The sequence below is a fragment of the Topomyia yanbarensis genome, chromosome 1 (genome assembly GCF_030247195.1).
Source record: "Topomyia yanbarensis strain Yona2022 chromosome 1, ASM3024719v1, whole genome shotgun sequence".
In the NCBI taxonomy this organism is placed as follows: Eukaryota; Metazoa; Arthropoda; class Insecta; order Diptera; family Culicidae; genus Topomyia; species Topomyia yanbarensis.
In genome coordinates this window covers 31,633,727-31,647,889 of record NC_080670.1, presented here as the reverse complement: position 1 = coordinate 31,647,889, position 14,163 = coordinate 31,633,727, and the positions used below count along the sequence as shown (strand labels likewise).

Here is a 14,163-nt window from a genome sequence, read left to right as displayed (position 1 = left end):
TTTATTCGCTTCAGAAAAATGTCCAAGCGTTTGCAAAAACGTCTAGGAGTTGCTAAAACGGGCGAAGCCACTACCACCACCACAGCCGCTGCTGCTGGGCCAGAGCCTGAACCAGAGCGAGCTCTAGATGATAGCTGGGAACCACCAGCCCCAGTACGTCCGCCACCGAAACCAGAACCAAAACCAGTGCCCAAGCCAACTGCGAAGCCTGCCACGAAAGAGCCTGAGAAAGGTAAACCAGCGAAAGCCACGGAAGAAAAAGGTGCGAAAAAAACTGATACAGCCAAACCAGGAACCGTTCCTCAAAAATCCGGCCAAAAGACAGGCGCTATTCCTAAAAAACTCACCGGCAAAATGGCAGGAAGAGTAATACGAAGAAAACCAGCAGATGCAGCACCACCACCGGCAGCAGCAACAATGGAACTTGTGCCTGAAATTCCAAAATCTCCAGCTAAACCTGAAAGGGATCCCAACGCTCCACCAACTCCACCACATATTCGTGCTCAAAGACTGGAAGATGAAAGACGTCAACAACTGTTGGCATCTGCTGCCCCCAGAATGCGTTTACTTCTGGAAAATTATTATATGACAAGAGCACCCAAACCGGAAGATTTAGAACCGGAACCCTATAAACCCGCGTTACTGGATGAAGCCGCCGAATTTTTACCACCGCCCCCGGCAAGTGAAGATCCAATCGAGCTCTATTGGGCGCTACAAGGCGTTGATCCAATGGAGTATATCACGGCACCACCAATCCAGCATTTACCAGCTCCCGCGCAAAGAAGTGACCGTCCCGCTCAACCTACATCAATTGCCGAGGAAAGAAGATACCAACTCGCACCACCTGCACTAACTGAAAGAGAAACCAGCCACCGACGCCCTCCGTATCCAAAAACTGGCGGCTATCTCGCACCACCCGAACCGACGGAGAGAGAAACAAGCCACCGCCGTCCGCCGTATTCAACAATGCTTGATGATGAAATTACAGAGGAAGGCTTCCTCGTCGATGATGATTTCCTAACCGGTGGTCCACCTGCATCACCAATGCTCGAGGACGAAGTTATGGATGAGAACATTTTAGTCGATGATGACTTGCTAGGTGATGATGACTCGCTAGCCGATGATGAATTGCTAGGCGATGATGAATTGCTAGGCGCTGATGACTTCCTAGCCGATGCAGGTGACTGGGATAGACGACCTCTTACCGTATTGGAGCAAGCACGCAGAGCCTACAGCGAAGCTATTGGAGTCCCCAGCCCCCGCACACCAGTACGAGTATCTCCGAGAGCTGCACCTATACCTACAACTCCTCAAGCTTCATCCCGACCTGCCGACGAAGCATTGTTTAGAACTCCTAAAACTCCCCGCCGAGTTCCCGGTGGAGACTTGATAGACATCAGTGGTGGTGTACCCGTATTCAGTCCAAAGACGCCTACAACAGCAGCTACCATGATGGATCTCATCACAGGTGGAACGCCGGCGAAGATTGCTATAATTATGAACCAAATTGATCAGCAAGTGGAGGCGCACCAGGAAATATTGGCCAACATTAATGAACTACCGCAAACGCAGTCTGTGGAAAATATGTTGATGGAGTTTAGCAGAGGAAGCGATGTGCTGGAAGAAAGTCGGGATCGGCTTCAAGAGGTGAGCGAAGCATTGGCGCAGGCTCCGCCAACGCCCGAAGTGCCCGTAGTGTATGGGACAGATAGCGAAGCAATGGAACAGATACGATCTAGAATGGAGTACATCCGACTGATGAGATCAAGAGAGTCAGCAACACCGAGAACTCCACAACCCGTAGAGATTGAAGTTGGCACAGAAGAAGTTCTCGATACCGAAGAAGTTCCCGACATACAAGAAAATCTAGTTCACTTTAGTCCTCTTGCACTACAGATGCAGGAACTTTCGGAAGAAATTGCAACAACGATCGAAGGAGCAGAACTATTACAGGGCGTTTCGCAAGCGATCCCTGATTCGGTTGTTCAAGAAGAAGCAGAGCAGCGTATAGAAAACGCCGTGGAGGAGCTAGTTAATATATCGAATCAGTTGCAAAATCTGTCGAATGAATGGGAGCATATTGTGCAAGATATGGACGAGTCTTCGCTTGGACTAATAGCGGATGATGACATTGAAGAAGACATCTTTGGTGATGCTGGAGTGGATGGAGGTGTAGGAACTGAACAAATACAAGAAAAATTCGCTGAAGCACTGGGGGAAATCAGCTTTGAAGGATCGTTACTCGAAGGAAGTTTGAACGAATTGATGGATAGCATTGTAGAAGAACTGCAACATTCAGTGCAGTTAGAAGCCGTTGCGGTTGCAAATGCTTCCGCTTTATCTCAGCATGCAGAAGTGTTGGACAATTGCAACGCCGTCGTGGAAGGATTAGAAGAAGTCCTTGACGAAATCGTTGCCCTCGAGCCAGAGCTTCCAGAAGATATGGCACCAGTGCGAGGATCTAGACGAGCTGAGATTGAGTCCCGACTGAAAACGCTTCGTATAGCTTCTCGACAACCAGTTGATGAGGATACTCTAGTAGATTTCGACGAGGAGGAAGAGGTGTTGTTACCAGAATACGAACGGTTCACAATTGATTGGGGCGAAGAGAGAGACGAAGGAATACTGGAGGACGATTCAATGATAACGGATGATTTACAGATGGATGACATAGGAGCGGCTACAGCTACATTCTTCGCTAGGCCTGTGCGACGGATATTACCATTCAGTCCGACCTTAATCAGACGAACATTTACGCCGGAGAAAAAACAACGTAAACGTGGTTTGTTCCCGGAAGAAGTAGTTAAAGTGGAAGTTATAAATCTTATGGATAAAGCACAGCAACAGCAAGAAGCTCTTCTCCATTCAAGCCGCGCACTTCGAGACAACGTATCTAATGCAGCTGCCAAAGCAGCCAGTAAGCAGGCTAGCAATATGATAAAGAAAGCACAAGGATCAGTCGCTGGTATTGCTTCACAAGTTCTGCATGCAAAAGCGCCCAAAAAAGGTATTTTGAAAGCTTATTCGCCAGCCCCCTATCGAAGTCCTTTGCCAGGACCGTCACAAGCTCCTTCGAAACTACCATCGAAAACCCCTTCAAAAGCTGTACCGAAAACTCCAGCTCGTTCAAAAATCTCCGCGATGATCCTGAAATCACCCACGAAAGCATACGCTGGGAGAACTCCTCCCAAAATACAACCCAAAACACAGCCAACACCAGATCAACAACCAGCAGGTACTGCGGCTTCGGCAACTATCACAGCTCAGCTGGCTCCTCCGCCAGGCGAACAGGTACCGAAGTCTACTGTCAAAGCACAAGCCAAGTCTCCGGCAATCGATCAACAAGCAGTAGTAGCTGCTAAGGCTTCGAGAGTTTTAAGGAGGAAACCAGCTAGCGCAGGACAGTTGGCACCTCCACCTGGTGTACAGGTGCCGAAACCGAGGGCCGGATCGGCCACTCCTGTACCAGTTAAGCGACCTCCCCATCCGATCCCATTGCCATCCGGAGCAGGCGGTGGTGCTGTCACACCAACAGCTTCGACTTCATCGCTGCGGGCGGCGCTTCCTCGGCCATCTACGGCAGCGAAACACAGCCGGAAGCGATAAAATTGTAAATGGATATGTGCTGATGTAAATTATTATGTGAATACTCAGTGGGGCACATTGCTGCATTGTAGGAACGAGCAAAAATATATTTATATTTTTTTATTAAATTTCAATATTTAGTTTTCTTTTTAAATTAGTCAGCGACCAGTACAAAAGAAGAAGTAAATCGCCAGTCGCAAAGTGACAGTAACATATTTTACGCCTTGAAAATTATTATTTGAAGTTTTATTAGTTTCTTGTCGGGTTTTTGTTATTTTGGTAGTTAGCGGTCTTGGCAGAAAAAAAGCTGCCAGATAAAGCTTGATATGTCCAATCTATGTGATTTCCCACAAAATTTATTAAACTGATCCGAATGACCCTGGACGGGTCAAAATCAAGCATCAAAATAGTTGGAGGTACTCGTTTGTGACGATAGGCGCGATAGGAATATCTGATGTGAAAAACATTGCGTTGATCGCAGAACAGTGAAAGAGGCATTTTTTTCCTTTTAAAAGAAAAGCTGAAGGAATCGGATTTACTATAAACCCTGTCAAGAGTAGCAGTCTGCCCCTAAAAGCATAAGACTCCCATATAGATTTTTGTCGAAAATCAGTTATCTGTTGGATTGTATTCTGTATCACCACTGAATCACAATGCACAAGTAAAATTGCCAGGTTTGTTGAGAAAATATCGAAAAAAATATCATAACATGTTTGTCTCATCCATAAGGGTCAATGAAAATGTAAATCTTGAACAGCGTTTTTCTCGGCTTGCTGTTTTTCAATATGGGACTCTTATGCTTTAATGAGCAGAGCTGGTAGAGAGCGAGGCATTCATAACGGTTTTGGCTTCGAGACGGAAATCGCTGGGGTACGGTACGAGTTTGTCGACAAATTCTTATATTTTCAAGGAAGTGGCATGTCATAACGATGTTAGCCGCAAGGTAAGAAAGCCTGTTGCGATTACGAATAGGACTTTCTATGGGTTACGTAGGCAGCTAAAGTCCCGCAGTTGTTCTACCGAAATTGCTGATACTTCCTGTTTCTCTGTACAGATATAAAACATGGGCGTTAAAAGAAGCAGTGGGTCAGAGAATTCTACATTCAATACTCGGCGGCTCAGTAGAGAATGGAGAATAACGCAGACACATGAACCACTAGCTGTACCAAGTATGAAAACATGCTGACATTGGAAGGCCAATAAAGCGCGGCAGGCTACAGTGGGCTGGACATGTAGCGCGAATGTCGGAAGAACCATTCAATCAAAGAAGATGCGCGTGCGACGGGCGTTCAAGGAGACTGGCGGCCCAATATCGAGTAAGCTGGGAATCTAAAATGCATCAATCAAGGTAGGTTTATTCAAAACAATCATTTTCATATGGATTTTGGAAATAATTCAGCGATCAGGATTCAAACACGATAATAGCATCTCACTTTTATTTTCGGTGGCTCAATTGTAAATGTGAAATCGATGTTGGGATTTTGCCAGTATTTTTGAAATAGGATTCTGCCAAAAGTAGCATACGTCCATTTGAAACGGTACACGAGATTTGCTTATATTTAATACTAAGTTACAGTTTAATCACTGTAACTCTCAAAGAATCGCAAAAATCAAACGACGTAACTGTTTTCAGACATTATAGACAGTCGAATCTGACTTCACGTATTACACAAAATAACTTTCAAGACGAAGATTATGACGGTGTATGATGCAGTCAAGAAAAGACGTTTCAAGCTGTTTTTTCATCAAACAAATAGAGCTGTTACCAAGGCTGTTACGATACATGAAAATGTGTGGAAAATAATGTTAAATGCCAACATTGATTTTCTCCAGTATTTTTAAATAAGATTTAAAATTTTCTGCAGGAAATTTCAAATTCGTTTCTTCCTGTTTCTAGCAAATGTTACATACGTCCATTTGAAAAAGTACTCGAGCTTTGAAAGAAAAAAAAAATGCTTCACCCTAGCCGTTTAGGCCCGCTGGGCAGTGAAAATCTGACAAACACATTGATTTGACAGCTGTTTGCTCCGGAGGTAGTGTCTTTTTTTTTCCTTCTCCCCAATTCGTACTGTCTGTGGGTGATTGAATCACATTCAGTGATTACAGCAGCATAAAAGAGCAGTTTCGTTAGATTTTCCAGCAAATTTGTAATAGTTCAGTCGAAATCAGCTGCTAGAAGTTAGTGCAAAATCGTTTCGAAACCCGGTTTGTACGGTTCGGTCACAGTGTAGAAGTGAAAACAGTTGAAGCAAGAGTGCCCAGTAAAATGTCTACAGCCGCCCCAACGCCGGACGAGGGAACAGCAGCCGTGACCTCGGCGGCGGAGGAAATCAGCAAAAACGTGGAGCCCGACAAAGAACGGGCTGAGGAGCTGAAGAATCAAGCCAATGAGCACTTTAAAAGTGAGTAATCCTTTCCGGCAATTCTTTTAGCTTGTTTTTGTAGTGCATGCTTAACCTAGAACGATCCATGCAGAGTCCAGTCCAGTAGGCTTTCCTGTTTAGAAATGGCATAAAAATAAATACAACAGAACCAACAATAATAAATGCTGGGAACAGCCTTCAGTTTTCGGTAGAATCAATCGATACAGTCAAAAAGTGCGTAACCGAAAACAGATCCTCGCGATTCGTTTTGTAATCCACAAACTAGAAAAATTCCTAAACGAAATTACTAATTCCCCCACAGACAAAGACTACGACAATGCCGTCAGGCTGTACACGGAGGCAATCGAAGCGGACGGAGCTAACGCGGTATACTATGCAAACCGTAGCTTCGCCTACCTACGGCAGGAGGCGTTCGGTTATGCGCTGAACGATGCCGTTCAGGCCATCAAGTGTAATCCGGCCTATCTGAAGGGATACTACCGGAGAGCGGGAGCTCACATGGCACTGGGAAAGTTCAAGCTAGCACTGCAGGATCTGGAGTTTGTGGCCAAGCGGTGTCCCGGCGATAAGGATGCCCAGCTCAAGTACACCGAGTGCAACAAGGTGGTCAAGAAGATGGCCTTCGAGCGGGCTATCGCCGTTGATAAACAGGAAAAGAGTCTGCTGGAGATGTGCCGGGATCTGGAGTCGGCCAGTGAGTGTTCTGCATTATGCTCATTTTTGGAGTAGCGGTAATTATTACTGTTTTTTTCTGTAGCGATCGAGGCGGATTACGAAGGACCAAAGCTGGAGGACGGCAAAGTAACGCTGGATTTCATGAAGTGTCTCATGGAGTGGTATAAGAACGAGAAAAAGCTTCATAAAAACTTTGCCTATCGGGTAAGATAAGTTTACGGCTTATTTAGCAAAATATCGGAATAACATGATTTTTCGTACAGATTCTGTGCGAAGTGGAGTCCCTTTTCAAAAAGCAACCCTCTCTGGTGGACATTGTAGTACCGGACGAGTCGAAGTTTACGGTGTGCGGTGACATTCACGGCCAGTTCTACGATTTGCTTAACATTTTCGAGATTAACGGACTGCCATCGGAATCGAACCCGTACCTTTTCAACGGGGACTTTGTCGATCGGGGTTCGTTCTCGGTGGAATGCATATTTACGCTGTTTGGTTTCAAGCTGCTGTACCCAAATCATTTCTTCCTGTCGAGAGGTAGGTCATTGCGATATGGAATGGATGTGTCAAATTTCTTTGCCATTCCCTTGCAGGTAACCACGAGAGTGTAAACATGAATCAAATGTACGGCTTCACCGGTGAGGTGATAGCCAAATACTCGCAAACCATGTCGGAAATGTTTACGATCGTGTACAACTGGCTACCGCTGGCACACTGCATCAACGGCAAGGTGCTGGTCATGCACGGAGGCCTTTTCACCAAGGACAATGTGTCGCTGGACGACCTACGTGCAATCGATCGGAACCGACAACCGCCGGAGGAGGGTCTGATGTGTGAACTGTTGTGGTCCGATCCGCAGCCCCAGAATGGCCGGGCACCATCGAAAAGGGGCGTCGGCATACAGTTCGGACCGGACGTGACGAAACGGTTTCTGGAGTTCAACAATCTGGATTACGTCATCCGGAGTCACGAGGTTAAGGATGAAGGGTACGAGGTGGCACACTATGGCCAGTGTATTACGGTGTTCTCCGCTCCGAACTACTGGTGAGAATGGTCTTGGTTTTGTGTTTAGAGAAAACAGTTGCTCAAAGTTGTTTAATTCTAGTGACGCTATGGGTAACTTGGGGGCGTTTATTAATCTGAAAGGCAAAGACCTGAAGCCTCAGTTTAAAACCTATGCTGCTGTTGTAAGTATAATTCAGTGAGTAGACTCAACACTCTACACTTACCTAATGTGTCATAGCCCATAATGTGAAAAGTGTTGTGTCTGCTAGTTTGTGAAATTGCAGCACTCTAATTATGAACCGATGGATCATTTCAGCCCCACCCGAAGGTGAAGCCGATGGCCTACGCCAGCTCGCTTAGCATGCTTGCGTAGCAACTTCTTTGCTAATGAGCGTTGCGTGCAACTGCCAGCAGAAAATCGGAACCGGATTCCAATGGGAAGGTGCCCGGGGAGTAGGGTATCTGAAATTATTAATAATGCTGGAAATGCTACGTTGAACATTTCTAGCTTTTACTACTATCCAATCGGAGAGGTGTTTTCTTTCACGTGTCCTAGGGAAATTTCTTTTTCTTCTTCATAGCAATGTTCTCTTAAAATTTTATGGCTAAATCAAAAGTAACAAAAAAAAAAATATTGGAAGCCAGGTACAACTTCAGAAGACAGCTCATATTCCTGTTTTTTTTGTTCAATCCACAAGAGTTTTTCTAGTGCTATTGTAGATCGTTAGGTTTTGAACTGAGTAAGAAGAGGCGAAACTTGTAGATACCTTATTAAAAAAAAATATGTTCAAATACTGAGCATACCAGAAACTAGTTGTTAGTGAATTTATATGTACGATCACACACATACACATTCACATTAACTAAATCCACTAACACGAGTTAGTAACATAAACAAAAAATCACTGAGTGAAAAAAGGAACACTAAATTTAATTAAAAAAGTAAATTTTATACACATCGCGTATTGCTGTTCGAAACCAGCGATTTAAAAGGCATATTTAAAAAAAATCAACAAACACTAGGCGAACAAACAAATTCAAGCCAAGGAATATGAAACCTTGTATCACCGAGTCGTCGGCTGTTAGAAAGATCAACATGAGAAAACTTGTGATGTTTTCAACATAATTACATTCTTAATTTTAATTGTATGGAGCGCCCCGAACGAGCATTCTTTTTCTCATGTTGATCCAGCTCCGGTCAGCAGTTGTGCGTTAGTAAAGTTACTGATTAGAACAAAACACGAAGAAAGTATGGTTCAGATTGGGCATGTACGTGGATCAAATCGTATTAAGTTTTAGGAAAAAATAGTCATAATAAAAAATAAATTACATTTGAGCATTGTTTCAACTGAGTGGAGTTTCTTTTTTTCACCGCTTTGAGTATTGGAAATGTGCGGAACCCAACCTTTCTTGACGCCTTATCGACGATGTATGAAGTATGTGTTTTGAACGTTAGTGCCGAATCAATGATGAATCCTGTCTTGGAATGCTCGTGTCGAAAAAAAAGTAGTTAAACTGAATCGGAAGGCGTTTCCGAGTGAATGTCACGTTTGAGCCTTTGCTTGGGTTTAAACCCATTCTGTTTAGATCACACCACGTACTAAAGCACTCCAGTTCACTTTGACGAAATTTGGCATCGGCGTAAGAAAGGCGGGGTCCTTGTAATTTAATATTGACATCATTAAAGTGGAGGAATAATATTACTGGGTCGAAATGGCTTCCTTGTGGGATGCCGGATGTAGCAAGGAATGGTGCAGATAGACAATCAGACAATCCTGGAGCTGCCTTCCCTTGAGGTAGGAACGAAACGAAACCAGCGCGGTTGTTGTCCGTGAATACCGAGTTTGTCCAATTTCGCTATTGCAATATCATGATTGATTTTGTCAAAGTCCGTAGATAGATCCGGTTTCCAATTCGTCAGCGAATTCATCGAGTAAATTTGCTATGAACGAGGTTCAACCAGCTCGAATAGTGTTGATACGGCACTTGAACACGAGATTCCCTGACAGTTATCAGTGTTCGATTTGTTTCCCTTTTTAAGAACTGGAAACCTTCGGGCTGCTTTCCAGCAGAAAGGGAATAGTCCAGTAGTGGGTGATAGCTCGAAGACTCGTCGAAGTGGTTAAAGAAGCCCGCTGACGCACTTTTTGATAAAAATCGAGAAAACATCTGGACCCGAGGAAATTGATGCTTTCAGCTTGGAATTTAGCTTTAAGAAGGGCAGTATTATCGACGCAAATTCGGTTGATGGTTCAGTGGACGGTATCTGAAAAAGGCCGTCTGCTTTGCTGTTTATATTCGTGGTTGAGTTGAAAGTAGTGGTTATGTAATGCAAGTGTCATATAGTTTCAAGAATTTTTCATGTGCAGCTCGCTTGGCAACTTTTAATCGTCTAAAGTCGATGAGGTAGTTGAGGATATTAGAAACCCTCTTCGCTGCATCGTCGGAGCAGCGCAGCAGTAATTATGGAGCGTAATCCTGGGCACTTACAAAGCAGAGGTGCAATGTACGTCCATTCTCGTTGATGACATAAATGATTTTCCGAAAAGTTGTGCTGCTGTAGCTATCCAGAATACATCACGCGTTGTTGATAAGCGCAGATTTTTCCAATCGTAGAAATCCATTACAGCCTGGCACCACTTCTAGCCAGGTAAGATGAAGTCGCCCGGTGTAGCAATATCTTCAGTTAGGGCGGCGATCGAGGTTATGAAAGAAACGAAGCAAAGATGTACATCGATATAGCTGAGAATCACGACACACCAGAAACAGATAGCGATCGGCAAGTTCCTCACTTGCTCGGAGCTCACCTATCGGTGATTGTTGATCACTTTTACACCATGGCGAACAGCAATAAGCACACCACCACCACCCGATGTCTTATGGCTGTTGAGGGCGTTGCGGTCACAGCGATAGACATCGAATGCTGAACCAAACACCTGGCGAGACACAGTACGGATATCGAGCCACGTCTTGGTCAAGGCGATAACGTCATAAAAACACCGTGGTCGCGAGCAAATAACTGTCCGTTGATGAATTTCAGCCACCAACATTCTAGTAGTAAACCTGGACGTTGTTGGATGACGGATCATGTTCAGCAGAGAGGGAAGCCATGTTGCCATTTTGAGCGCGTTGGAAAATTCTCACGAACAGTATCTTAACAGCTGACGGTCGCTTGTTCGACTATGGTGGAGAATTCGAGTCCTCCCGAATCAACTGCATCGCGCCCCAGAATACGACGATCGTCGTCGACGAGATAAATGGTTGACATCTGGCCACAAGATATTGGCAAATTGCTGGAAACGAAGAATACATCAGCACTTGAAGTGTTCGGGGCAGATGTATACTTGCTATTTGTGGTGCGTTGGAAAATCCTTTGACCCATCCCACACACAGAAATTGGACGACCGATGATCGCTGGCTGCAATTGCTCGGCTGTGGCGGAGGGATCGAGGGCTTCCGTAATACCAATTGCGGTGCATCTCAGTTTGCGTTGAAGCCCGATGGCGTGATGCAGACAGCAGGAATGGATCGGTAGTAGCTTACGGCGAGAGTCAGACGATGACGATAACGGCGGCTTGGAAGATCGCTTTGGTACCCACACACACACAAGACTGGGACGACTGCTGAGCACTGGTGGCCAGGGCTCAACTGTAGTGGGGGAATTGGAAGATTCCATACTACTTTGTGCGTCGCGTCCAGGTTTGCGCTCAGCATCAACACTTCTTTATAAAGGCGGTGTAACTTATGGCGTATCCGTACTTAGAAAATTTCCTGTTATTAAATTACAGCCAATTTGTCATGTACATTTCAAATATTGGGGATATACAATGTACTTTGTGGTCCTTAACGGTACTTTAAGTAACTAATTAAGTACGACTTTTCACACAGCGTCGTATTGAAGTCGTAGTACTTGCCCCTTGAGCGAAGATGCAATCAGATCAATGGCGTGGGAGGTGGAATCGTAGCAATCTTGCTATTCCCAGGTAACCGCCAAACATTTAAGGTATGCTGTAAAGTAGCATAAAAAAACTTCTTGTCGGTAACTTGAATGTACAACAGCAGTAAAAAAGCATTATGGCAGTGCAGTAATGTAGCCGTATATTTTGCCAAAAACGACTGTTAAATATCATTTAAAACTAAATCTCTGTTGGGAAGACGCACTTACCATGCTTATTGGTGGTGGTCGAAAGCTACTGGGATTTGGCCGGCATGGAGAAGCTATTAAAATCATTCTAGCGAGGCGCGAATTTTTGTTGTTGTTGTTAAACTCGGCTTTTAGCTCAGCACGGAAGTCATCCGTTTTCTCAGCGTTAGCAGCGATAACACACCCAAGCGAGGAAATGGTGTAGCATAAACGAGCGAATTTTATTAGCTTGACACATTCATTGCACAACCAAAATAAATGTGGGTTTCTTGCAAGAATTTTCTAGAACGGGTTGTTACGAGGTTCATATATTCGGTCATCTGATTTGATGGTCTTCGCGCAGTGAACGTATGCACTTGCCATAATGCGCGCCGATCTGCGAATGTAGACAGTGAAATATAGATGGTGCTGCGTCCGTTGGAAATATTGTCAGTTAAGTGGCAGAAGTTCAATGGATTGCGTCCTTAGCAAACACTTTTAAACTGCTTTTGTTCGCACCCTTAGATTTCGAACGTCTGTTTTTAAGGTAGGAGAGGCTCGAAGCAGCGTCTGTCCCGGAACGGGCGGCTGAAGTAGAAATGCTACAGTTATATCCGAAATAGCATCCCCATAATGAGGTTAGTATAAGAATACCACCTTGTACAGTGATAAAAAAGAAATATATTTTGCACTAGTTTTATTATTTTTATTCCAAAGTACGTACACGTCGCCTGGTTTCTGTAATTTTTGATCGACCAAGGTCCAATCGATAGTAGATTGGAAAGACTTACGGCGGGATCATTTAACGACTTCCGTCTTCCTTAAGCGTTGTTATTTTAAATTATTTTAAATAACCTATTTCCTAGGCCTGTGCCTTTATGCCCAAATTTCTAGGCTTTTATAACCTATTAGAATAGACAGTAAAGGGAGGGACTTACACTGTTGAAATTGGAAGTGAAAATATTTATTTTACAGCAATGTTTGTGTTACTGATTTACTTCTAAGATCTATATATAAACTGCGTGAAATTGTTTTTAAATGGTAGAGTACAAAAAATAGGCATATTCCTGGAATTTTTCTGGGCACAATAAAAAAATCAATCGAGATCTCGTACAATAGGAATAATAATATAGGTATTGAAGCACAAAAACATTGTTTAACTAATTTCATCACACGATAGCCAGTACCACTAAACCAACTGCCATTACCAACATCGAAGTAACAACGATAACACCAAATGTCTCCAAACCAACACCACCTATAAAGAATAAAAAACCAACAAAGAAAGATTTACAACAACAACCCGTGAGTACAAGAAACAAACAAGAACACCCGATCGTGAGCATCATGAATGCAGTACCGATGACGTGAACGTAGGTCCTGACCTGACGTGAACGAAAGCGTGAGAGAAGACGGACCGAATGACCCCCAAAGTGCGGCAGACGACACACCTAATGTTTCACCACCAAGGAAGGGGATCTCAACACGCAGCAGTAAGATGCGTCAACAAGACCCGACGGAGAGGCTGTAACGTTATTTTTTTCTATTTTTACATCTTGTAAAAACACTAAAATCCATGGCAAAGTTATGCTAACGTATTGAGCCCTGTTAAATAGAAAGAGAAAAAAAATCACAAAATGGCGACTGTGCAGCATTTTCCGTAGGAGCGTTTTTTTTAAGGGCGCCATGGCCAAAAATATATCTCCCGTATTTTTTTACAGGGCAAAGCCTAGAACAAAAAATTAAAGTTTTGTTCTCGATATTTTGATTTTTGGCGAAACGGCGCACATTTGAAAAATGAAAAATGGCATAAAAATGGACACAAAATTGCTGATTAAAAAAAAAATATAAATAAAAAAATAAAATCCTTCGTACATCAATTTTGAAGATTTTAGAACAATCAAAAATCATTTGCTTGAGTTATATTACCGGTTAGTTAAAAATATATGATTGGTTAAAGTTTGCAGTACGCTCGTGAGTATACATAAGTGGTGTTACGGCAGAATTGAAAATTTAGTAATAGTAATAATAATATTTGTTCACTTCCATTTTTGACATATCTTTTACATCATTCTAAAACAAATTTTAGAGCAACTAAAAAAGTTCGATTTTTTACGGTGGTGTAACAGCTAAGTATAGAAGCAATTTCTATGAATCGGTTAATTAAACGGTGCAACAAAATGAAAACAAAAATATTCTTCAAGTCATCTGTTAAAGGTCTTCTCAAATACAACACTAACGAGTGGAACACGAAACATTAAAATTCAGCAAGATAATGATTATTTCGTATTGTTGTCCAAAAACCGTTTAGTATTTTTAACAAAGGAACCTTTGAAAAAGGTCATATTCTTTCCAAAACACTCAAAAAATTGAAAATTGATTGCGTCGAAACAT

At 43.3% G+C, this 14,163-nt stretch overlaps 2 protein-coding genes across 3 annotated transcripts in view; both read left to right on the top strand.

The window, feature by feature from the left end:
- The window catches only part of LOC131677286 (titin-like), a 139,829-nt gene extending 136,150 nt beyond the window's left edge, over window positions 1-3,679 (top strand). For both annotated transcript variants that reach the window (XM_058957004.1, XM_058957003.1), the window contains exon 3: window positions 15-3,679. In XM_058957004.1, coding sequence (XP_058812987.1) covers window positions 15-3,606 — 3,592 coding nt within the window. In that variant the 3' untranslated portion in view covers window positions 3,607-3,679. The remainder of the gene's footprint in view (window positions 1-14) is intronic.
- Window positions 3,680-5,611: 1,932 nt separating this feature from the next.
- Window positions 5,612-8,998, top strand: LOC131677285 (serine/threonine-protein phosphatase 5). Its single transcript, XM_058957002.1, has 7 exons — window positions 5,612-5,987; window positions 6,271-6,663; window positions 6,727-6,848; window positions 6,908-7,178; window positions 7,235-7,685; window positions 7,747-7,828; window positions 7,963-8,998. The coding sequence occupies exons 1-7, from the start codon at window positions 5,852-5,854 to the stop codon at window positions 8,017-8,019; spliced, it is 1,512 nt and encodes a 503-aa protein (XP_058812985.1). The 5' UTR covers window positions 5,612-5,851; the 3' UTR covers window positions 8,020-8,998.
- The last annotated feature ends 5,165 nt before the right edge of the window (window positions 8,999-14,163 follow it).